Source organism: Microcaecilia unicolor, chromosome 5 (assembly GCF_901765095.1).
Source record: "Microcaecilia unicolor chromosome 5, aMicUni1.1, whole genome shotgun sequence".
Lineage (NCBI taxonomy): Eukaryota > Metazoa > Chordata > Amphibia > Gymnophiona > Siphonopidae > Microcaecilia > Microcaecilia unicolor.
This window is the reverse complement of record NC_044035.1, coordinates 174,658,567-174,684,333: the sequence shown is the minus strand read 5'-3', so window position 1 is coordinate 174,684,333 and position 25,767 is coordinate 174,658,567. Positions and strand designations below refer to the sequence as shown.

The 25,767-nt window shown below is 46.7% G+C and overlaps 1 protein-coding gene across 1 annotated transcript in view; it reads right to left on the bottom strand.

The window, feature by feature from the left end:
- Window positions 1–25,767, bottom strand: part of HYDIN (HYDIN axonemal central pair apparatus protein) — a 2,443,906-nt gene that overhangs the window by 247,874 nt on the left and 2,170,265 nt on the right. Inside the window, exon 96 of the mRNA XM_030205004.1 lies at window positions 21,707–21,854. Within this exon, the coding sequence (XP_030060864.1) occupies window positions 21,707–21,854 (148 nt within the window). The remainder of the gene's footprint in view (window positions 1–21,706; window positions 21,855–25,767) is intronic.

Below are 25,767 nucleotides of genomic sequence, written 5' to 3'. Positions count from 1 at the left end.
GACAGTGCCTGAGAGCCCAGAGGCTCTGCCTAGTTGCCCACCACCACCACACACTACAGCCCCCTGAGCTTCAGTGGGCCCTCCTGAGTCCCACCTTGAAGGGCCTTCACCCTTGGTGGTCTAGTGTCCTCTGTGGGGGCAAGAAAAAAGCATCACTTTTTCCTGCCCTCTGCCGTTATCCTGCCTTGTGCTGCTGTGTTTTAAAAATGGCTGCCCAAACTTCCTGCAGCAGTCTTGCGAGATTGTCAAGACCTGCAATACTACCACTGGAAGTCTTGGCAGACGGCACTAATTTTTGAAAACTCAGCGGTGCTGAGCACAATAGTGGTAGTGGACAGGAAAGAATGGGGACCTTTCCTGCCCATGATGATGCCACTGGACCACTAGGGCCTTTCAAGAAGGACGAGGAAGGGCCCACTGAGGTTCGGAGGACTGTAGCATGCGAGGGGGGGGGAAGCAGCTGTGGTGGTAGGGAACACTGTAGTGTGCAGGAAGGGAATGGAAGTGGTAGGGGGGCTGTAGTTTGTATGAGGGGGGCAGTGGCAGCATGGAAGTGGGGGGGGGGGGCGGGCAGCGGTCGGGGGGGGGGGGGCTGAGATCACCCTTAATGCCTGGGGGCCTAGATCACTGTCGGTCCACCTCTGGCAGAAACTTTTGCTATCCAACAATACATAGTAGATGATGGCAGAAAAAGACCCGCATGGTCCATCCAGTCTGCCCAACAAGACCAACTCATATGTGCTACTTTTTGTGCATACCCTACCTTCATTTGTACCTGTCCTCTTCAGGGCACAGACCGTATAAGTCTGCCCAGCACTATCCCCGCCTCCCAACCACCAGCCCCGCCTCCCACCACCGGCTATGGCACAGACCATATAAGTCTGCCCAGCACTATCCCCACCTCCCAACTACCAGCCCCGCCTCCCACCACCGGCTCTGGCACAGACCGTATAAGTCTGCCCAGCACTATCCCCGCCTCCCAACCACCAGTCCCGCCTCCCACCACCGGCTCTGGCACAGACCGTATAAGTCTGCCCAGCACTATCCCCCCCCCTCCCAACCACCAGTCCCGCCTCCCACCACCGGCTCTGGCACAGACCGTATAAGTCTGCCCAGCACTATCCCCGCCTCCCAACCACCAGTCCCACCTCCCACCACCGGCTCTGGCACAGACCGTATAAGTCTGCCCAGCACTATCCCCACCTCCCAACTACCAGCTCCGCCTCCCACCACCGGCTCTGGCACAGACCGTATAAGTCTGCCCAGCACTATCCCCGCCTCCCAACCACCAGTCCCGCCTCCCACCACCGGCTCTGGCACAGACCGTATAAGTCTGCCCAGCACTATCCCCCCCCTCCCAACCACCAGTCCCGCCTCCCACCACCGGCTCTGGCACAGACCGTATAAGTCTGCCCAGCACTATCCCCGCCTCCCAACCACCAGTCCCACCTCCCACCACCGGCTCTGGCACAGACCGTATAAGTCTGCCCAGCACTATCCCCGCCTCCCAACCACCAGCCCCGCCTCCCACCACTGGCTCTGCCACCCAATCTCGGCTAAGCTCCTGAGGATGCCTCACGTTTTCAAAAACACACTTGGATGATCCCTTAGCTTTTTGGGATACTGTTCTATGGAAAGACAAGTCAAAACTGGAACTCTTTGGACAACATAGATTATGGCAGGCGGGGCTGGTGGTTGGGAGGCAGGGATAGTGCTGGGCAGACTTGTATGGTCTGTGCCCTGAAGAGGACAGGTACAAATCAAGGTAGGGTATGCACAAAAAGTAGCACATATGAGTTTATCTTGTTGGGCAGACTGGATGGACCATGCAGGTCTTTTTCTGCCGTCATCTACTATGTTACTATGTCTGTCATAAAAGGAAATATAGCATACCACAGTAAAGCAAAGCTACTCACCTCTACCAGGTGTTCTCTGAAGATAGCAGGACATACATTCTCATATGTGGAAAACAACTCCGAGGAGATGGGTATGTGAGAATATATATTCTACTGTTCTCGGAGAACACCTCCTACAGGTAAGTAACTTTGCTTTCTCCGAGGACAAGCAGAACAACATATTTTCTCATGTGGGAAACCATTGGGCTCATTTTCGAAAGAGAACGGCGTCCATCTTTCAAAACAAATCAGGAAATGGGCATCCTCCCAGGGTCGCCAAAATCGACATAATCGAAAGCCGATTTTGGGTGCGCTCAACTGCTTTCCATCGCGGGGACGACCAAAGTTCCCGAGGGCATGTCGGAAGCATAGTGAAGGCGGGACTGGGGCATGCTTAACACATGGGCATCCTCGGCCGATAATGAAAAAAAGAAGGGCGTCCCTGACGAATACTTGGCCGCAGGGAGCGGCGTATGAAACAACTACCCTCCTCTCCCCTGTCCCCCCTCCAGGCACCCATGTCCAGCGACCCTACTCTCCCCCTGCCCTCGCTCCAGCCACCCATGTCCAATTACCCTGCTCTCTCACCTGCCCCTCCTTCATCCACCCAGGTTGTGTAACCAATTCTTTGGGGCAGGCAGGAAAGATTCCTGGTCCTGCCTGCCCGCTGCTGGCGCTAGTGTTGAGACGCTCCCCTGTTGCCGGATCGCTGTTCAAAATGGTCGCCGAGACTTCCAATGGCGGACTCGCGAGACTTCTGCTGAAGTCTTGGAGGCCGCTCTTGTAAGTATCGGTGGCCATTTTGAACAGCGATCCAGCAGCGGGGGAGCGTCAGCGCCAGCACCAGTGCCAGCAGCGGGCAGACAGGAACGGGGATCTTTCCTGCCTGCCCCGAAGAATTGGTTACACAACCTGGGCGGATGAAGGAGGAGCAGGGGGAGAGGAGGGTCGCAGGACATGAGTGGCTGGAGGGGGGGCAGGGGGAGAGGAGGGCCATTGTTTGATGCACCGCTCCCTGCCACTTGCTCCACGTGTTTCCCTACTCCCCCTGCCTGGGAATCAGCTGTGACATCAGCCTGGGTGGCTGGAGGGGGGGCAGGGGATAGGAGGGTCCCTGGACATGGGTGGCTTCAGGGGGGCAGGGGGAGAGGAGGGCCGCTGGACATGGGTGGCTGCAGGGGGGGGTAGGGGGAAAGGAGGGTCGCTGGACATGGGTGGCTGGATGTAGGGGGTGAGGGGGGTCCTGAGACCAGAGAGGTGGGGGTTTGGTACGCCGCTCCCTGCCACTTGCTCCACGTGTTTCCCTACTCCTCCCCCTGCCTGGGAATCAGCTGTGAGTGATGTCAGCCTGGCTATGGCGCCTAGCTCAGCAACTCCACCTTGTCATCAAAAAGATTATCATCTTGGCAAGGGATATTCACCAGCTTCTCCTGAACGGCCAATTCTAGGTCTGAGGTTCGCAGCCATGTATCCCAGTACCCGAAGTGGAGGCTCTGGATGCCATATCAAAAGCATCATAGGCTTCCTGGGTTATTTGCTTTCGACACTGCTGCTCAGATAGTACATTGTTTACCAAGCATTTAAAGTTCATGTTCATAAAGAGCTAATTAAGCATGTATGCATGCAGGAGGGCAGCATAGCATTCTGAAACATCTTTCTCCCCAAAAATTCCCATCTTCACATCTTTCCATGGGGACATAGAAGTGAGTCTTGGAGCTTTTGGTTCTTTTGAGAATGGATTTGATGACCATAGAATGGTGTGAAAGCTGGAGCTTCTTCAATCCAGCAGCCTTCTGGATTCTATATATGGAGCCTTCTTATATATATACTATATTTCTTTATTATTGCTTCGCTGATGAAAAAGCCTGGATGTAGTGATACATGACCAGTGATGTGATGTATGTATAAAAAGCCTGGATGTAGTGATGCATGATCAGTGATGTGATGTATGTATCTTTCTCTTCAGCTATATAGCTTAATCATTGTGTATCTTAGACAATAATGACTTATACACTCTCCATTCGAAGTGAACCTCTAATAAAAGTCTCATTTACCTAATACGAATCCAAAAGAATCCGCAGTAATTGTTGAGCAGTCTGTGTTAGTGAGCAGGCAGGCAGTAAGCGCAGAGTAGAAGATTTCAGCATATTACCTACAACACCACCCAGATCTTTTTCTTGAGCGCTGACCCCCAAGGTGGACCCTAGCATCAGGTAACTATGATTCAGATTATTCTTTTAAATGTGCATCACCTTGCATTTGTCCACAATAAATTTCATCTACCATTTGGACGCCCAGTCTTCCAATTCCCTATGGTCTTCCTGCAATATTTCACAGTCTGCACGTGTTTTAACAACCTTGAATAGTTTTCTATCATCTGCAAATCTGATCACCTCACTCGTCATTCCACTTTCCATATCATTTATAAATATGATCCCTGTGGCACTCAACTGTTTACCCTACTCCATTGAGAAAAATGACCACTTAACCCTACCCTCTGTTTTCTATCCAATAACCAATTCCTAATCCACACCAAAACCTTGTCTCCTATCCATGACACTTAAATTTTCTCAGGAGTCTCTCAAGAGGAAATTTATCAAAAGCTTTCTGAAAATCTAGATACACCACATCAACCGGCTCACCTTTATCCACTTGTTTATTTATGCCTTCAAAGAAATGAAGCAAACTGGTGAGGCAAGACTTCCCTCGGCTGAATCCATGCTGACTCTCTCCCATTAAACCATGTTTGTGTACGAGTTCTATAATTTTATTCTTTATAATAGTTTCCACTATTTTGCCTGGCACCGACGTCAAGCTTACCGGTCTATAATTTTCCGGATCATCCGTAGAACCCTTAAAAAAAATAAGCGTCACATTGGTCACCCTCCAATCTTCAGGTACTACGGACAATTTTAACAACAGGTTACATAATACTAACAGCAGATCAGCAATTTCATGCTTGAGTTCTTTGAGTACCCTTGGATGTATGCCATCTGGTCCAGATGATTTACTACTCTTAAATTTGTCAATTTGGTTCAATAAATCTTCCAGGTTCACCAAAATTTCTTTCAGTTCCTCCACATCATCACCCTTGAAAACCATTTCTGGGGCAGGCAGATCTCTTACATCTTCTTCCGTAAAGACAGAAGCAAAATATTCATTCAGTTTCTCCACTATGGCCTTGTCTTCCATGAGCGCCCCTTTTGCTCCTTCATGATCTAACAGTCCCATGGATTCCCTCATAGGCTTTCTGCTTCTTATGTACCTGAAAAAGTTGCTACTGTGAGTTTTAGCCTCTCCGGCAAGTTTCTCTTCATATTCTCTTTTAGCCTTCTTTATTAATGCCTTGCATCTGACTTGACAGTGCTTATGTTGCTTCTTATTTTCTTCATTTGGGTCCTTTTTCCATTGTTTGAAGGACAATCTTTTGGCTGTAATGGCCTCTTTTACTTCACCTTTTAACAATGCTGGCTGACGTTTTTTCTTCTTTCTATCTTTGCAAATATGTGGAATGCATCTGGACTGGGCTTCCAAGATGGTATTATTGAATAACGTCCACACCTGATCTAGTGTCTTAACCTTTGCAGTTGATCCTTTTAGTTTCTTTTTAACCATTTTCCTCATTTTATTATAGTTGTCCTTTTGAAAATTAAATGCAGCTACAGTACATTTCTTTTGCAGATTCATCCCAGAAAGTAGCTCAGACTTGATCATGTTATGATCACTGTTTCCCAGAGGACCCAACACCGCCACCTCTTGCACTATGCCCTGTACACCAATAAGGACCAGATCCAAAATGGCTCCCCCTTCTGTCGGTTCCTGGACCAGCTACTCCAAGAAGCAGTCATTTATTACATCTAGAAATTTTATCTCCTTGGCACTCCCTGATGCAACATTTATCCAGTCACTATTGAGGTAATTGAAATCACCCATTATTATAACATTGCCCAATTTTCCAGCTTTCTTAATCTTTGTAAACATCATCTGTCTGTTTGTTCTGTCCCAGCGGACAGTCCTAAAATGGAATTTTAATCCATAATGATTCCACGCTGCTATCTGTGTCATGTAGAATGTTTATTTTATTTGACTCAATTCCTTCTTTAACATATAGCGCAACCTCTCCTTCAATTTGATCCTTTCTATCATTGTGATACAATTTGTACCCTGTAAACACAGTGTCCCATTGATTGTCCTCTTTCCACCAAGTCCCTGAGATGCCTATTATATCTACCTCATCATTTAGTGCTATATATTCTAACTCTCCCATCTTATTTTTCAGGCTTCTAGCATTTGTATACAGGCATTTCAAATTGTGTTTTTTTCTTTGATCTACAAGCTGCTTAGAAGCTGAAAGGGATAATGTGCACCCTTTATCCTGCTCTCTCATTAAGCACACCTGGCTTACTTTCAGCATTGTTAAAACCTCTCTACTGGGATTCCTTAAATGTCCTGTTTCAATAGTATCCTTCAAGGATACTCCACACTGAACCATGCGCTCCTAGGCGACTTTCAGATTTCCTCCCCATTCTAGTTTAAAAGCTGCTGGTTCCATCCCGGTTGAGGTGGAGCCCATTCTTTCGGAACAGTCTCCCCATTTCCCAGAATGTCGCCCAGTTCCTAATAAATCTAAATCCCTCATCCCTGCACCATCGTCTCAACCAAGCATTGAGACTTCGGAGCTCTGCCTGCCTATTGGGTCCTGCGTGTGGAATGGGGAGCATCTCTGAAAATGTGACCCTGGAGGATCTGCACTTCAGCTCTCTACTTAAGAGCCTAAATTTGGCTTCCAGAACCTCCCTCCCACATTTTCCTATGTTACTGGCACCCACATGTACGAAGATGCTTAACTCAGCAATACAACAAACAAAAACCTATAATGAACACATTATAACCCCTCTTCTCTATGATTCCCTACTATGTTTGTAACATATTTATTTCACTGACTATAACATTACTCTGTATTTGTTTCATCACCGGAGGTAGATATCGCCTCACGATATTATGTAAGCCACATTGAGCCTGCAAATAGGTGGGAAAATGTGGGGTACAAATGTAACAAATAAACAAACAAATAAATAAATAAATAAGATAGCCGGCTCCTCCCCAGCACTATCTAAGATCCTGTCTAGGTGATGCGCGAGGTCCACCACCTTCGCTCCAGTCAGGCAAGTCACCAGACGATCCTCTGTATGTGAAACTGTGTTTTATGCACAGAAATTGTATCTTCTAAAATTGTCTGGGATATATAGAGGCATATTTTCAAAGCAGTTTGGGAGGCTAAGTTCCATAGGTTTCTATGGAACTTTGGGAGGCTAAGTGCTTTGAAAATGAGCTTCATAGTGATTATTTTCTAAACTTTTTTTTTACAAGCGAACTCTGTTTTACCTGTGATTAAGGCTTTTATAAAATTATCATAAGTACATAAGTAATGCCATACTGGGAAAAGACCAAGGGTCCATCGAGCCCAGCATCTTGTCCACGACAGCGGCCAATCCAGGCCAAGGGCACCTGGCAAGCTTCCCAAACGTACAAACATTCTATACATGTTATTCCTGGGATTTTGGATTTTTCCAAGTCCGTTTAGTAGTGGTTTATGGACTTGTCCTTTAGAAAACCGTCCAACCCCTTTTTAAACTCTGCTAAGCTAACCGCCTTCACCATATTTTCCGGGAATGAATTCCAGAGTTTAATTACACATTGGGTGAAGAAAAATTTTCTCCAATTTGTTTTAAATTTACTACACTGTAGTTTAATCGCATGCCCCCTAGTCCTAGTATTTTTGGAAAGCGTGAACAGATGCTTCACATCCACCTGTTCCACTTCACTCATTATTTTATATACCTCTATCATGTCTCCCCTCAGCCGTCTCTTCTCCAAGCTGAATGGCCCTAGCCTCCTTAGTCTTTCTTCATAGGGAAGTTGTCCCATCCCCGCTATCATTTTAGTCGCCCTTCGCTGCACCTTTTCCAATTCTACTATATCTTTATTGAGATGCGGCGACCAGAATTGAACACAATACTCAAGGTGCGGTCGCACCATGGAGCGATACAACAGCATTATAACATCCTCACACCTGTTTTCCATACCTTTCCTAACAATACCCAACATTCTATTCGCTTTCCTAGCCGCAGCAGCACACTGAGCAGAAGGTTTCAGTGTGTTATCGACGACGACACCCAGATCCCTTTCTTGGTCCGTAACTCCTAACGTGGAACCTTGCATGACGTAGCTATAATTCGGGTTCTTTTTTCCCACATGCATCACCTTGCACTTGCTCACATTAAACATCATCTGCCATTTAGCCGCCCAGTCTCCCAGTCTCGTAAGGTCCTCTTGTAATTTTTCACAATCCTGTCGCGAGTTAACGACTTTGAATAACTTTGTGTCATCAGCAAATTTAATTACCTCGCTAGATACTCCCATCTCTAAATCATTTATAAATATATTAAAAAGCAGCGGTCCTAGCACAGACCCCTGAGGAACCCCACTAACTACCCTTCTCCATTGTGAATACTGCCCATTTAACCCCACTCTCTGTTTCCTATCCTTCAACCAGTTTTTAATCCACAATAGGACATTTCCTCCTATCCCATGACCCTCCAATTTCCTCCGTAGCCTTTCATGAGGTACCTTGTCAAACGCCTTTTGAAAATCCAGATACACAATATCAATCGGCTCCCCTTTGTCCACGTTTGTTTGCTCCTTCAAAGAATTGAAGTAAATTGGTCAGGCAAGATTTCCCCACACAAAAGCCGTGCTGACTCGGTCTCAGTAATCCATGTCCTCGGATGTGCTCTGTAATTTTGTTTTTAATAATAGCCTCTACCATTTTCCCCGGCACCGACGTCAGACTCACCGGTCTATAATTTCCCGGATCTCCCCTGGAGCCTTTTTTAAAAATGGGCGTTACATTGGCCACCCTCCAATCTTCCGGTACCACGCTCGATTTTAAGGATAAGTTGCATATCACTAGCAGTAGCTCCGCAAGCTCATTTTTCAGTTCTATCAGTACTCTAGGATGAATACCATCCGGTCCAGGAGATTTGCTACTCTTCAGTTTGCCGAACTGCCCCATTACGTCCTCCAGGTTTACCGTGAAGTCAGTAAGTTTCTCCGACTCGTCCACTTGAAATACCATTTCCGACACCGGTATCCCACCCAAATCTTCCTCGGTGAAGACCGAAGCAAAGAATTCATTCAGTCTCTCCGCTACGTCTTTGTCTTCCTTGATCGCCCCTTTTACCCCTCGGTCATCCAGCGGCCCAACCGATTCTTTTGCCGGCTTCCTGCTTTTAATATACCTGGCGTTATGGATGTATAAAGTAGGTATGGAGAAAGTTTGCTCCTACTTTTACATGAATCAAGGATCGGTATGTTCAGGGAGCAGTTTTGGCAAAGCACAGATAGCGTTGCAAAGTATGCACTGTTTAGACCCTTGTATTTCTTGGAATAAGCGGTATAATAAGTTTTATTAAACATAAACATAAATTCAATGGTGACAAATTGATTAAATAAACAAGTGGAATGGATGACAATCATATAACGTTGTAGACATTGATTGGTGGATCGTGCATCGTGTGATTTGTGATGCCAATATACTGTAGACTGTTGTTGCTTTTCAGAAAAAATGAGCACAATTTGATAGTGGACTGGAATTATTTCACCTCTTATGCCAACTCTTTGAAACATGAATTCAAGTCAGGTGATGTAAAGATTAGTGGCATGTGCATAAAGAATCCCAACAATACACATACAAGAGGAGAAAAAAAGATGTGAACAATATTTTTTTATTGAGTAATATAGAGTCAGCACATTAACACTAGATATATGGACGCTATATTAATTGTGAAAAATTGATCAATGAGTTGCAAAATGAAAAACTGATAGATCTGAATTTCCACTCCTCATTCTTATGAGGGTCCAACTGCTCTATAGATTAGGTTGGTTTATATGAAGATATTGGGGTTGATATTCAGTCGGCAGTGCTCAGCGTTTTGCAGACCACTGTCGGTGTTAATTCCAGAAATTCAATAATGGGCAATGTCCGGGCTCCAGCATTGGAGCCGGCTAAACCATAGCCAGTGAGGGGCCCTGTTTACTTAGCAACGCTAAGGGTGCACTAGCATTTTTAACACGCACTAAACGCTAAGTTGCCCATAGGAATATATGGGGACTCTAGCTAAAAATGCTAGTACACCTTAGTAAACAGGGCCCTAAGTGTGATATTCAGCATGTAACCAGATATGGGGCACTGCATAAAAATAGGTCTGACTTTTATGCAGTGACTTTGGCTGGTTAAGTGTTGAATATCGGTATTTAACTGGCCAGGTGCCGACTCTGCCCCCAGAACACCCCCAAAATAGCCAGTTTTGCTTTAAGTGCTAACTGGTTAAGTGCTGCTGAAAAGGACTGGTTATCCCCGAACAAGCAATTTAACCAGCCACGAGCCATTTCTTGCTGGTTAAATGGCTTTGAATATCGACTCTTCTATATGTAGTTCAACCTTTTATTTTTGATATTCTGGGATTGTTACTTCATATTTTCTAAAATATATGTACATTTACACCAGCTTCTGATCAGATATAAATGTACATGGGTGCATTTTACCTGCGACTGTTGCACCTTTCATGAGACTATTTTATAAAACAGCCCCAGAATAGGTGCCTATTTGGACTTCCTATCTAAGTGACCTGTTATAAAATTACCCTCCATATGCATACATCCTGCGTGAGAATACATTTATTTGACCTAGTGAGAGATACTCCTGGGCACATGGTTTGGGTGAAGTTTGTTATTATGTTTGTATATGTGAATATAACTTTTGTGTATATTTGCTGCACAAGATAAGTGGTGGCCTGTTATAAAATTACCTTCAACTTAATCAACATAATCAACTCTATATATAGGTAAGAACAAAGCAAGCGTAAAATCCATGGAGGTGCAGGAAAGAAAACCAGACTCCTATGATGAACACAACAGGAAGAAGGAGTGGGAAATGGATAACAGCTCTTCAACAACAAACACGGGACACCAAAACGTTGAAAAACACTCTTTATTAATAATGGCTTAAGACTCAACATGGCACCATGTTTCGGCTGTATATACTTGCCTAAGGAGTCTCGAGGTAAAAGTATAATCTAAATGTGGAGTGTTGAAAGTTCAAGGAGGTTGTAATATGTTGGTCTTTATAAAGACCATTGTAATAATGCTTTATGAGAAATCTAAAAAATATACAATCACTGATAGTATATTTTTTGGATTTCTCATAAAGCGTTATTCAAAAGGTCTTTATAAAGACCAACTCATTACAACCAGTGGCATTCCTAGGAAGGCTGACACCCGGGGCGGATCGCCGATGCGCCCCGTCCCCCGGGTGCAGCGCCTCCCGGATGCAGCATGCCCCCCCCCCCCGGTGAAAGGACACCCCTCGCGAAGGAACCCCCCCCCCCCCCGGGTGCATGCCACTGGGGGGGTGCCGCGCGCGCCTGTCCTCCGTTGTTCCATGCTTCTTCTCTGCCCCGGAAGAGGAAGTAACAGGAAGTAACCTGTTCCGGGGCAGAGAAGAAGCATGGAACAACGGAGGACAGGCGCGCGCGGCACCCCCCCAGTGGCGTGCACCTGGGGCGGACCGCACCCACCGCCCCCCCCCAGGAACGCCACTGATTACAACTTCCTTGAGCTTTCAACACTCCACATTTAGATTATACTTTTACCAAGAGACTCTTGAGGCAGGCACATACAGCTGAAACACAGTGCCGTGGCGAGCCTTAAGCCATTATCAATAATGTCTTTATTAATATTTTGGTGTCCCATGGTTTGTTGTTGAGCAGTTATCTGTTTTCCACTCCTTTTTCCTGTTAAATACAAAGCAAACATGTAAAATTGGAAGGAAAAAGCCTCAGAAAATGACAGCAGCACCTGAAAGAAGTGCAAAAAATGTTCCTTTAATCATAACACATCAATAACTTTTTAAAAAATTTGTATGAAGTCTTTATTAACCATTAAAACATAGCAATAATCTCAATGAGCAACAATAACATGACACTATTTTATAGTTTATACAAGCAGTCAAATGACACTCCTAGTGCACCCCTTCAACAGTTTCAACAGCCATATGTTAACTTCATTTAACTTCAAACTTTTTGTTTTTTAGATTTTTCACATGTCGATTTTCTCCCTCCCTATACTCTCCTCTCTCCCCCCCAACCACCCACCCCCATGGAGCACCGCTTACCACTCTCATTCTCACCACCCTCTCATCACTCGCACTAGGCTCTTTGAGCACCAAGAATGAAAAATTTCCAGACTGAGGGCAAGATGCACTAAAGACTTGTTAAAGCCCTTTCCTTATCGATTCCCTTAGCGAATCGGTAAGGAATGGACATGCATCAAGGAACAGGAATGCAAATGAGCTGCTTGTAGCTCACTTGCATTCTCTATTCCGTCGTTAAACAGTCGGCCAGTCGAGCATGTGCAGAGCAGCCAAGCGTTATGCTGGCTGCTCTGCACATGCCAAATACGCCACCCTGTGCCGCCCGAAGACGCCGCGCTCCTCACCCCCTCCAATGCGGCTCGATAGAGGACAGTGCAGTTGAGGACGCCCATCCAAAACAAATGTCCATTTTGGCAGTGCTTCACTCAGCTGAGAGACCTGGAAGTCTCTGAACCAATCACAGCGCGTTTAGCTGTGACTTACATGACGGCAGACCTTTAATTGCCTCCTGAATTTCCAAGGGGGTAACCCGCTTTTCCAACATTGCCTGCTGCTGGTCAGTCAGGGAGGATAGTTCGCTGTCTATCAAGTACTGCTCTATAGAATCCAAGGAAGGGCTAATCTCCTGTGCGTATAGTGCCTGATAAAATTCCCCAAATCGTTTGTGTATTTGCTCTGATGTACGTAATTCACTTCCTCTAGCATCACGCACCTTCAAGATCGAGCGATCAACTTTTTGCCTATGCAGCCATATAGCAAGGAGACGCCCAGCCTTATTAGCAAACTCATACGAGCCCACCCTGTTCTTCGCCTGCAACATACTAAGCTGTTCTGAATAGAAAGAATCAAGCAACGTTCTCTGCCCCCTCAACTCTTGCAATACCCGGGGAGATCCACTAGCTTTGTGTTGGGCCTCTAGCAAGCAGATACTCTCCAAACATCTCGCTATCTGTGCCTTACGGGCCTTTGATCGTTTACTGGCTAGTTGCAAGGAATAGCCCCTGGATAACGCCTTCATAGCATCCCACACTGTGCTGAGAGACGGCCCCGAATCAAAATTAAACTCCAAATATTCTTTTAGCACTTTTCTATAACCTTCTACCACCTTCCCCTCCTCCAATACGCTAACATTCAGAGTCCATTGTTTTTCCTTTGTTTCCGCCCTTATATTTGGCAGGGAGACCCATATTGGGGCATGGTCTGATATTGTCATGCTGCCTATACCCGCCCCTGGTCCCCGCTCCACTAGTGCAGTATCTAGGAATATATAGTCAATATGAGAGTATGAATGGTGTACTGGCGAGTAAAATGTGTAGTCCCTATCCTTCATATGTGTCAGCCTCCACAGGTCCACTGTACCCAGGGAGTGTGCTAATGATTCCAATGCTAGTGCCTCTTTCTTCCCCTCGGTTCGGGTGGCCCCTGTTCGATCTAAACCAGGGTTTACCACAGCATTAAAGTCACCCCCCAATATTAGAGAACCCAGGGCAAATGCAGCCAGAGAATGCCTAACCTTTGCAAAAAACTCCACTTGTCCACTGTTTGGAGCATATATGGATGCTACCGTTAAATCCACTTGGTCAATTTTGATATGCAAAAATATAGAACGCCCTCCCGGGTCTCTTTTAACATTCATTACTTGTGCCACCACCGATGAGTGTATCAGTATCGCCACCCCCCCCCCCTTTTCTGGAGCCCTCAGCTGAAGCAAAGTATGCCACCAGGTACCCTGGATGGGAGAGAAGTCTTTCATACCTACGCCCTAGGTGCGTCTCCTGCAAGAGGACCAGATGAGGCCCAAGCTGCTTCAATTCCTTATAGAACTTCTGTCTCTCCTGAGGCATATTCAATTCCTTGACATTGTAAGATAATATCTTTAAATCTGTACTCATCTCATGACATGTCAACTACATGTCACGGTTGTGCCCATGTTTCGTGCTCTCCTTCCTCTCGCCACCTGGTGGCTGCAATGGACTGTCTGGTTATTGTCACCCGTTCCAGATTTCAGCACAGTCCGATCCGGATCTTCCAGACTGCCAGACTTGCTCTGTTTGTTTGAACCTGCACAGCCCCCGTAGTTGCCTGGTGATTGCTGCAGTTGAGCTTCAGCTGCTGCTGGGCTTAATAGTCAGTTGGAAATTCTCTGCCTTTGCATCGCCTAAGGCCCTGAGGTTTGTCAGTGTGCTGTGTGCATGTCTGCCTAGTCTGGTTTTTTGTATTGATTCTTGCCTGAGATTCTTGTCTGCTCTAGTTAGTCTGTGTGTAGTTTAGATTAGGTAGTTGCTTGTTCTCTAGTCCTGTCTCTGGGTTGTAGTTTTGTGTCTAGTCCTTGTCTGTTTGTGTCTTTAGTGGCTGTTCTGCAGCTTTCAGTTCTGTGTCTTGTTTATCAGTGTTTTGTTCCCTGTTTTAGTGGCTGCTTGCAGCTTTCAGTCTTGTCCTTTAGCTTATCCCTTCCTTGCCCTGCGGTCCCTGTTTATTTCCCTTCCCCTCTCACCCTCAGTCCCTGTGCAGCCTTGTTGGGGTCCTATTTCGGCCCTGTCCTATAAGTCCTTCCGGCCACTTGCAGCCAGGGGCTCAACTTTTGATGAAAGGTGGCCATGTGCAGGTGAAGTCTCACTGCTTGTCAGAGTTCTGCCTTGCCTCTGGTGTGGGGTGGTTTTGCCTGCCACTGCCGCTCCTCGGCAGTGGTCCAAGGGCTCACAAACCCAGTTCCTGCTTGGAAAACATAACAGAATGCAAAGGCCATGAGCTCAGCATGATCACCCTACCTGCTGGGTTTCTGGCTTATGACTTTTTCTTTTGCTGGCACTCTGGGGTTCCAGTCTCTGACCTTGTTTCCTGTTGGCAATCCCGCTTCCAGCCCGGGTGCAGCTCCTAGTCCCAACCCAATTTTTGCTTTGGATCCGTTTATGACGCTTTATGACTACCGGGTTAAACTTTTGTCTGATCCAGCCCTGAAGAATACTCCTGAGGCTGCAGCAGAGAGAAAGCGTATCTTGTTGCTTGGGACCTCTAAGAACCCAGTGTCTGCTATTGATCCCTCTACCAAGCTCTTCTTTTTCCGCATCAAACTTCTCTCGATTCCAGCCCTGCGGGATACTCCGGAAGCCCAGGCTGAAGGAAGGTGGGTTGGTAATCCCGAGGTCCAGGCTTACCACCGGTCCATCCTGAGGGACGCTGTCAGCCGCAGAGAGGCTGAGTCCACTCCGAGGTCAAGTTCCAGCCAAGATGCTGAGTCCGGATCAAGTTGCGGGTCCAGCCGAAATGCGGAGTCCGAGCTGAGTTCCAGCTCCTGCCGAGATGCGGAGTCCGAGCCGAGTTCCAACTCCAGCCGGGATGTGGAGTCTGAGCCGAGTTCCAACTCCAGCCGAGATGTGGAGTCCGAGCCGAGTTCCAGCTCCAGCCGAGATGCGGAGGCCAAGCTGAGTTCCAGCTCCAGCAAAGTTACTGAGTCCATGCCGAGTTGTAGTTCCGGCCAAGAAGCTGAATCCACTCCAAGGTCCAGTGCCAGCTGAGATGCTGAGTCTACGCCGGGTGCTGAGTCCAGCCAAGCTGCTGAGTCCATGCTGAGTTCCAGGTCCAGCCAAGCTGCTGAGTCCACGCTGACTTCCAGTTCCAGTCAAGAGGCTGGGTCCGAGCCGAGTTTCAGTTCCAGCCAAGAGGCGAAGGCCAGTCCTTATGCCAGTCCGGGTTCCAGTCTTGACTCCTGTTCAAGTACCAGCCAAGCTACTCCTGCTCATGTTTGGAAGCTCCTCCGAAGGTTTCACCATTGTTACCCATGGAGACCTGAATTCCCCGTGGAGGTCAGGGGGGTCTTGAGGGGGTGGGGTACTGTCACGGTTGTGCCCATGTTTTGTGCTCTCCTTCCTCTCGCCACCTGGTGGCCAGACCTGGTGGCTGCAATGGACTGTCTGGTTATTGTTAGCCGTTCCAGATTTCAGTCCGATCCGGATCTTCCAGACTGCCAGACTTGCTCTGTTTGTTTGAACCTGCACAGCCCCCGTAGTTGCCTGGTGATTGCTGCAGCTGAGCTTCAGCTGCTGCTGGGCTTATTAATCAGTTGGAAATTCTCTGCCTTTGCATCGCCTAAGGCCCTGAGGTTTGTTGGTGTGCTGTGTGCACGTCTGCCTAGTCTGGTTTTTTGTATTGATTCTTGCCTGCTCTAGTTGGTCTATGTGTAGTTTAGATTAGGTAGTTGCTTGTTCTCTAGTCCTGTCTCTGGGTTGTAGTTTTGTGTCTAGTCCTTGTCTGTTTGTGTCTTTAGTGGCTGTTCTGCAGCTTTCAGTTCTGTGTCTTGTTTATCAGTGTTTTGTTCCCTGTTTTAGTGGCTGCTTGCAGCTTTCAGTCTTGTCCTTTAGCTTATCCTTTCCTTGCCCTGCGGTCCCTGTTTATTTCCTTTCCCTTCTCACCCTCAGTCCCTGTGCAGCCTTGTTGGGATCCTGTTCCGGCTCTGTCCTATAAGTCCTGCCGGCCACTTGCAGCCAGGGGCTCAACTTTTGGTGAAAGGTGGCCATGTGCAGGTGAAGTCTCACTGTTTGTCAGAGTTCTGCCTTGCCTCTGGTGTGGGGTGGTTTTGCCTGCTGCTGCCGCCTCGACAGTGGTCCAAGGGCTCACAAACCCAGTTCCTGCTTGGAAAACGTAACACTATGCATATTATTTTTACACATCCGAATCCATACATCCCAGTGATGAGAGCCCTGAACCCTTAATACCCAACCATGCCCCTTCCCCTACCCTACACCCCCCCTATCCCCCTACCCTATCTCCCTGTAACCCCCCCATCCCAAATACTGACACCAATTAGAGGTCCTAGTCCCTCCAAGTGGGAATTGAGGAAGATACCCACCGCACCCCCAGCCCCCCTCCCCACCCCCTCATAGTCTCTACATTTGCCGTCCCTTCCTCCCAGCATAACTAATCCCAATCTCTAGCCCACCCGCACAAACCAATTTTCCTATTGCCAATTTCTTTTTTTTCCCCTTTGTCCAGCACTCTTTGCCACATATCACGTCCCCCATTCACCTCTCATACCCAGCAAATAAACAGTACTACACACTCTTACCCCTAAAGGTGATTTCTAAAAGGCTTAACCCGCTTGCCAGGTCCCTTTGAACTCAGTCAATGTGTCCCCAGTCCACCTTTCTCAGACCATCTCAGTGCTTCTGATTACTGCGTTTAGTAGACTCAGGAACTCGCAGCCACCTTTGGAGCTTTGCTCGTGTTGTAAGCGCCACTGCCCCAGGAGGAATATTTGAGGTCACCAGTCCCGCTCCATGTAAGGCTTCCCATGCTTCCGCAAGCGACTGCACTCTATGTTTATTGCCGTTCAGAGCAAAATTTAAGGAGAATGGAAAGCCCCATCTGTATTGCATTCGATGCTTGTTTAAAATATACAGGGCTGGTTTCATCTGGCGCCTCTGCTGTAAAGTGTATTGTGAGAGGTCCTGGTAAACCAGAATCTGGGCCCCACCATACTCCACGCTCTTTACCTTCTGAGCACATGTAAGTATCTTTTCTTTGACCTCATATTTGTGGAACCGCACTATTATGTCCCTCGTCTGCTGCTCCTTCTGGGCGCCCAATGCTCTGTGTACTCTATCCAACTCACACAGTATCTCTCCCGCCTCAGGGCCTAGCAACGTAGCACACATGGATTGCACATCCTCAGTCTCTCCCCATGGGCGTAGTTTGACTGTTTCATTTGGGGGGGGGGGGGCAAAGGATGGGGCGGAGCATATTAGCATATCATTTACATATATATATATATATATATATATATATATATATATATATATATATATACACACACAAATGAATATGCTAATATGGAGGAAGTAAGGAAGGAAGGAAAAAAGAGCTGGATTTTTTTGGGAATAACCATAATGAATATGTATGAGATATCACGCCAGCTCTTTCTCCCTCCCTTCCTTCTTTCTTCCTTACCCAGTACTCCTTCCATCCACGTTGTCGTTCTTTATTGGTCCATCTTTACTAAGTCTACTACTTACAAGTGTTAGAGATCTGGCCTTCTTGTAAGGCACTGCCTACCCAACAAAACAGTGTTAGCGATCTCTTAACACTGTTTTTGTTGGGTAGGCAGTGCCTTACAAGATGGCCAGATCTCTAATACTTGTAAGTAGTAGACTTAGTAAAGATGGACCAATAAAGAACGACAACGTGGATGCAGGCAGCAGCAGCAGCAACTCACAGGTTTGCTTGCTGTGTTTTGAGTGAATGGCAACGGCTGCGTGGGGTGCACGGGGCAGTGGAAAAAAATGAGACGGTACCAAATAATGACGTCTTCTTCTTAATCCTTACTGTCTCAGGACTATAGGCTCAGGGCCTCAGGCTTAGTCACTTCTACTCACCGTCTTCGGGACAGGCTTGCAGCAGCGAACTAGCTAGCACCAGTAAAAGCACCAACAAACAGGCAGGCTCGACTCCATCCTTCGCTTCCCTGCCCTCTCAGCGTCCCGCCCGCCCGAAAGGAAATGACATCAGAGGAAGGCGGGACGCAGAGAGGGCAGGGAAACGAAGGACGGAGTCGAGTCTGCCTGTTTGTTGGTGCTTTTACTGCAACTTCGGGTGAGAAAGTTGTAAGTCATCGTGACGTCAGTCGTTTCGTTTGGGGGGCAATGCCCCCTTGCCCCCCCAGTCTAGGCCCATGTCTCGCCCCCTTCAGGGACTCCCCGAAAACGGAGATTATTCCTCCAACCCCTGTTTTCTAAGTCATCCAGCTTATATTCGAGATTTGCATTCTTTTTCTCCATCTCTTGAAGCGTTGTGGCGTGTTTATTGAGGGTTTCCGCATACTTATCGATTTTCAGCTCTACCTCCTCCACCCAACCGCCCAGCTCTCTGAGATCCGAACTCAGCGTATCCATGCGCTCCAAAATCTCATCCTTGGATTGCTTAATCTCAGCCTGAATGTTAGACAGGAACTTGCGGAGTTCACTGGAGATTCCCTTTTTCGGGGGGGGGGGGGGGGGGGGGGAGCTTGTGTTTCAGCCATGGACAGGGCGGAATCTGACGGAAACACCCGATCTGGGGACTCATGGTGTTTAGCAGCCCTTCCTGCCATGCTTCTCTCCTGCCTCTCCGCATCTTTCTTTCGGGCCGATGCCGCTTTACTCATGTCTACTGCTGTTTATAGGAGAAATCGGGTCACCTTTGCCAACTTTTTGTTCCCGTTAGGACCGCTTTTTAGCTCATGAATCAGGTGCTGGGAGAGGGAGCTATGAAGCTAAGCTGCCATGCCGCCCGATGATGTCACTTCCTCCCCAACACATCAATAACTTTAAACAGCCTATTCAAAAAAGCATATTACATTCACAATTTTACAAAAACATATATTATCAAGAAAAAAATACATGTTCAAGGGGAAAACCCATTCAAAACCTTATCCAATCAGTCTGTGAATCCTTCATCTGCTTGATTGTTGATTTAGTTGAACATTATACCTAATTCACTTCACATTTGTATGGTTATTTTATAAATGTATCCATATCTGTGAACCACAGAAATAGGAGTCATACGTTTGTATGGATAGCATATCCATATGAAGTTAGGACTGTTACGGTCGTCGACATCCGTGCCTTGCTCGTCAGTGCCCTATTCCATCTAGACCCATTAGTTTTACTTGCAGTTCTAGCCAGTGACCTGTGGGGTCACTGTAAAGTGGTAAAAGCCAAGCTGGTGATGTAATCAGTGCTGAGACCTTCTTAAGCTAGCTTCTGTGTCCACTCAGTGTTCCCGCAATAATCTTTGATTCAGCTCAGGCCTGCCTGAGGCTCTGCTGGTTCCTTCTGCTGTTTCCTTGTCAGGCCAAGGCCTGAAGCATTGCTGCAGCTTTCTCCTTCTTGCTCTGTTCCAGTGAAGCCTGCTTCCAAGCCTTGAAGTCCTGAGAGCTCTGTTCCAGTGAAGCCTGCTTCCAAGCCTTGGAGTCCTGAGAGCTTCCTGCCCTTCGGCTGAGTCCCCAGTCGTCCCCACAGTGAGTCCCTGGTTGCTGGATGCAGTGAGTAGGCCCTGTGCTGTGTTTTGGACTGTGTGTGCTGGGATGAGAAGTATCTCTGGACGAGAGGTGGCTGTGCTTGGAGTGTGGAGGGATCTGCGTGGGCTGTTCCTGGTTCCTGTTTGTTGCACTGTGCCTTTGTGTCTTTTGCCTTAGGAGCATTCAGCTCATGCATTTCAGAGACTGTTATTGATTTGCTTGCCTTGGGAGCATTCGGCCCAGGCGAATGTTTGTTTTCTTTTACAAGAGACTATTTTGAGTTCCTTTGCTTTGCTGCTGCTCATCTCCTGCTTCTGAGAAGAGCTTGCCGCGGAGGTCCCGTGGCTTACATGAGAGTCCTGACAGAATGAATCTTTATCTGACTGCCAGTGGTCTCAGCGCTTCCAGCTAAGTGCTACTGCTTTCTGTTGCCTGCCAAGGCAGGCCTTTTGCTTAGACTCTTGTGCTCTTGTGTTTGTTTGTTTTTTGTACAGCTAGGCTGTCTTACTTTTTGCCAATATTGTATGCTTAAGGTTTTGTTTTGCTTTAGCTAGTGTTAGGATGTGCAGCTAGGCTGCTTATTGTCCTCTCTTCCCTTACATTATTGCTGAGCCATTTGTTTGCCTTTTGCCTTCTGTTCTTTTGCTGCCATTAAAGCTACCTTAGTTCACATCCACTTGCAATCCAGTTCAGTTTTTTGGGATACTCTTGGGACTCCGTCTACCCAGAGGTGGTTGAGTGATCCTCACGCAGCCACTTCTGGGCCAAGGGCTCACAAACATCACAAGGACTGCATATTCACAGGTCTGACATACAGATAAGATGTCTAAATATCCACACAAAGATATATGATCTATTATCAGTAAATCTTTATGCAGATAGAGCCCCAATGAATATCAAACCTAATATTTTTATTTCAGTCTTTAAATATAAATATTTATGCTTGCATCTAGACAGAGCTTTCTTGCAATGTAGAAGCTTCTGAAGTGGCAAATTTAGTCAACTAGTATGCGATTGATCTCCGTAAAAAGCACCATGTTATCCACTTAATTCATACCTATAGGAATAAAGGGGCCCTTTTACAAAGGTGCGCCAAAAATGGCCTGAGGTAGTGTGGGCGCATGTACTGGACACGAGCTGGACCATTTCTCCACCCCGTCTGGAAAAAGGGGGGGGGGGGGGGGGTTCTTGGGCTGGGAAATGGACATGTGGGAAAATTAAAACCGCAGCATGTCTATTTACGGCCTGAGCCCTTAATGCCACCCACTGACTTAGCAGTAACGGCTCATGCATTACCTGTGCAGTAACCATCCAGTGTGCGCCAACTGCCAATTACCACTGGGAACACCCCCGCACTAGAAAATAGAAAATTAGTTTCTACCGCGTGTTTCGGCGCATGCCAAACTCAGAATTACAGCCAGGCACATGTGCTAGCCAGCCAGTAATACCGATTTGATGTGTGCTGCATGAGCGTAGGCCCTTACGCGCCATTGTAAAAGGGTTCTAAAGGTTCTAGTGACTATAAATTCAATCTTGAAAATTTTAATACATTTCAGTCATTTGTTAAATAGTTCCCCCTTTCATATAACCCCCCCCCCCCCTGTTTACCTAGAAAGTGGAAGGATGTCACCCTCCATGGGCTTTACCACCAGGCAGCTGAGGAATCCTTCTGAAAAGCGAGAATTCTCACGGAATGAAAAGGCAAAGGCTCGTTCCTCATTATTAACCAGATATACTACAGCTTGGGCCTCATGACCTTCAGGGAAAGATATAGGAAAACTTCAGTCCTCAATTCAAAGCTATTGGACATTCTGTGTCAGCCTCATCAGAGCATAGATAGTCTCCTATATGAAACTGATACTCCAAGGCCAGCTATATTTAAAATGTCTAATGTAGCAAGAAACAATTCAAGTGGCTGTCATTAATGAAGCTATTTCTAAAGTAATCACATCCATGACATAGCTATGCTCTGGAGGAGGATGAAGATATATATTTTTTCATTTATAGATAATACAGTAATTAGTTATCCAAGAAAGCTAAAATGAGATAAATGTCTTGTGTTTAACCATATTATAGTAGCACACGGGGGTTGATATTCAGTGTGGTTTAACCGGGGAGAAGAAGCCCCTGCTTGTTTACTCCATGCTGACCCAGTTGGGATCAGATGTTTAACATCACCCAACAAGAAAGTGACATGAAAGTGCCACTGAATATTTGCTCTGTCTGCTGTGGTATTTTCTAGTTCATGCCAGGGTGGTTCTAAAAAATCAGTGGAAGCATTCTTCCATTGACCTGGTGGATAATAAAAATGGAATAATATAGTCAGACATCCTTATAAAGAATTGTCCTGAACTGTACCATCCATAATCTCTAATGAAGGAGACTTAAAAAAGGAATGCAGATTAACGACAAAAAAGGATTTATATATCAAAGCAACTCCCCCACACAAAAACAGAAGCCTATTTACTAAGGGTACTAAGGTTTTACACCTAGTGCATGGTAACTCAAAAGGTTAAAGAATGCTAGGTGCAAAAATTTTACGATGGCTGTTGTGGCATCCCCAGCATTTTTGGGAGGTCTGCTATGCAGTTAAAACAGAGCAAAGTTTGTTACCACACTTTTAACAATACAGCAGATAATACGGAATGATGTCAGATATACCTCCTAAAGCATTAACAGTTAATGCTGTACTGTGTTCACCATTAGCCTGTGTTGATTGCTAATTTAAAAGACTAATTCAGCTTACAAATAGGTCCCACACTGTTTTACATTTTCAAACAACCTTTTCTAAAATTGTCCAGAATATATGTACTTAAAACTTATGTGTACACACCCTGTACAAGCATAAATTTACTTGATAAGCGTGGAAGCATTTCTGGGGACAGGGCAGTGGAAGGCTTTCGATTTATGTGCATAGGGTCAAATTTTATAAATCGCACCTTAAAAATTGGCGCAAAAAAGAGGGGAAGTGACATCACGAGACTAGATGGCTGCCTAAAATATCAGCTCCTGCACTTCCACACAGCTTTGAGCCATTATCCATAACCATCCATAATAATTTTGGAGATTTTATGCCCGAGAGAGATTGCTGCAAGACACCGATTAAAATGAGTAAAGTGTCGGCGTCGCAACATCGAGAAGGAGAGTGCCAATTGACGAGGCAGATGGCGAAAGGCCTATCACGCCATGCGTCTCCGGAACTATGGCGGTCGTCGGATTCTGACACAGCTTCATCTCATACGGACCAGCAATGCTCGGCCCCCAAAAAGAAAAATGCCACAAAGGATCTAGCACAATGTCTAAAGGCGATACGAGCGGAAATAAAAGCGTCCAGGGTGGAAATCTTGGAACATGTTGATGCCATTAGCCTCAACTTGCGTGAGCTAGGGGGCCAAGTGGAGGCACTAGAGGAGCGGGCCGACGAACAGGCCGAAGCTAATCAGGTGGTGGAGGCGCAAATCTCTAAACTGACCGAACAAGCGGAAGATTTGCAGTACAAACTGGACGACCTGGAAAATAGAGGTTGTAGGCAAAATTTAAGATTTCGGGGAGTACCAGAAACCGGAGGCGGCGAGGATGTCTCCACTATAGTGCGTTTACTGTGCGACAAAATATTGGGTGATAACCCTGATTCGGGTGTGGTGGAGATCGATTGGGCGCACCGAGCTCTGGGCAAAACAATGGCTAATAGGCCCCGAGACATAATAATGCGTTTTGCATCCTACGCACTCAAGGAGCGGATCTGGCAGCGGGCCCGTCAGCTTTCAACATTGGAATACAATGAAGCAAGGATTACAGTTTTCCAAGATATATCAGTATATACGCTGGCGCAGAGACGGGCAATGAAGCCTGTTCTAGAGGTTTTGATCAAGGAGAAGATAACTTATCGTTGGAGCTTTCCCTTTGCTGTATGTTTTGAACTGAATGGCAAACAATTTCGGTTCCGGAAGGTCTCTGAAGCATGGCAGAGTTTACATGAGGCAGGCTTGACCTCAGCAGCGGTGGTACCAGTGGGGATGGCACCTGCCACGAAAGCCAGGCTTCAGAAATGGAAGCAAGTTGTCCAGAAGACTCAGAAATCTGGGACATAGTTTGGAGTGTAAAACAAACAACTATCTGATTGGATGTCCTAGGCAAGTGCACTAAGAGCAGCAGCGCTGAATATCTGCTGGATGGTGATTATGTTGATTTTGACAGTTTAATGCGGTGGAAAGGTTGTGGGTGAATGGTATAATATGCTAAAGATATGAGAGGGAGGGGACGTGTGAAATGTGTGGAAGTGGGGAGGGGTAGTTACTCTGGTCGGTGGGTTGTTTTCTCAGGTTAACCCATTCAGTGTAGATGGCACTGTCTGGTGGGAAGTAAGGGAGGGGGGTAGGGTAGGATGGGGACACAAACTGGGGGGAATATCCAGAGGTAGGACTCAGGGCAGGGGGGGAGGTGGGAGGAGGATGAGGAGGGATGATGATGGGTTGCTGGGAAGAGAAGGGTTGTTGTTAGGGAGGTGGAGAGGGAAGGTTTGGGGGCTAGAAGGCATTTTCAGGCCAGGTTGTCTAACATATTGGGAAACATGGTTATTATTAAAAATTGAAGGTGTGAGTTGTTTCCTACTAATGAAATGAGTGCAGAATTAAAAATATTGTCATATAATGTAAAGGGATTGAACATGCCTCAAAAGAGGCAGAAGCTTTATAAAGAGCTACAGCAGCTGAAGCCGCATGTGGTTCTTTTACAAGAGACACACCTCCGTCGAAAGTTTGAGCAGCTTCTCTCCTGCCCGGGATACCCTCGGGTATACTGTGCTTCCTCTGAGACAACTAAAAAAAGTGGGGTTGCAATACTGATTCATCACACGGTAGGGGCAAAGGTACTACAGGTTAAGAAGGACCCGGGAGGGCGTTTTATACTTTTACACATTCAAGTAGATCAGGTAGACCTAACGATAGCATCAGTGTATGCTCCCAATAGTGGGCAGGTGCAATTTTTTACCAAAATGAAGAACTCTCTAGCTTCATTTATACGGGGATCCTTGATAATGGGGGGCGACTTTAATGCGGTAATGAACCCAGACATAGACAGAACAGGTGCCCCTACAATAGATGGGGAAAAGCAGGCCTCTGCATTGGAGTCTTTGGCCTGTTCTTTGGGAACTCTAGACTTGTGGAGAGTGACACATAGGGCGGATAGAGACTACACCTTTCATTCGCAGGTGCACAACTCTTATTCGCGTATTGACTATGACTATATATTTGTAGATGTGGCGCTGGCAGAAAGAGGGCCGCAGGCGGGAATAGGCAATGTGACAATATCAGATCATGCCCCGGTATGGGTTAATTTGCCACATATAAGGACAGAAGCAAAGGACAGGCGATGGACCCTAGACATCAGCCTGTTGCAGGATAAGGAGGTGGAGGAGGGGTATAGAACAATGCTGAGGGAGTATTTAGAGCTTAATCAAGATTCAGGTCCCTCCCAGGCCATAGTGTGGGATGCAATGAAGGCGGTTTCCCGGGGATATTTTTTACAAATTGCTAGCAAACGAGCTCGAGTACGTAAGATGCAAATAGCGAAATGCCTGGAGAGAATAAAAGCATTGGAGAGTCAGTATAAGGTGCACAGATCTCCCTTGATTTGGCATCAACTATGTGGAGAGAGGTTGGCCTTGGACT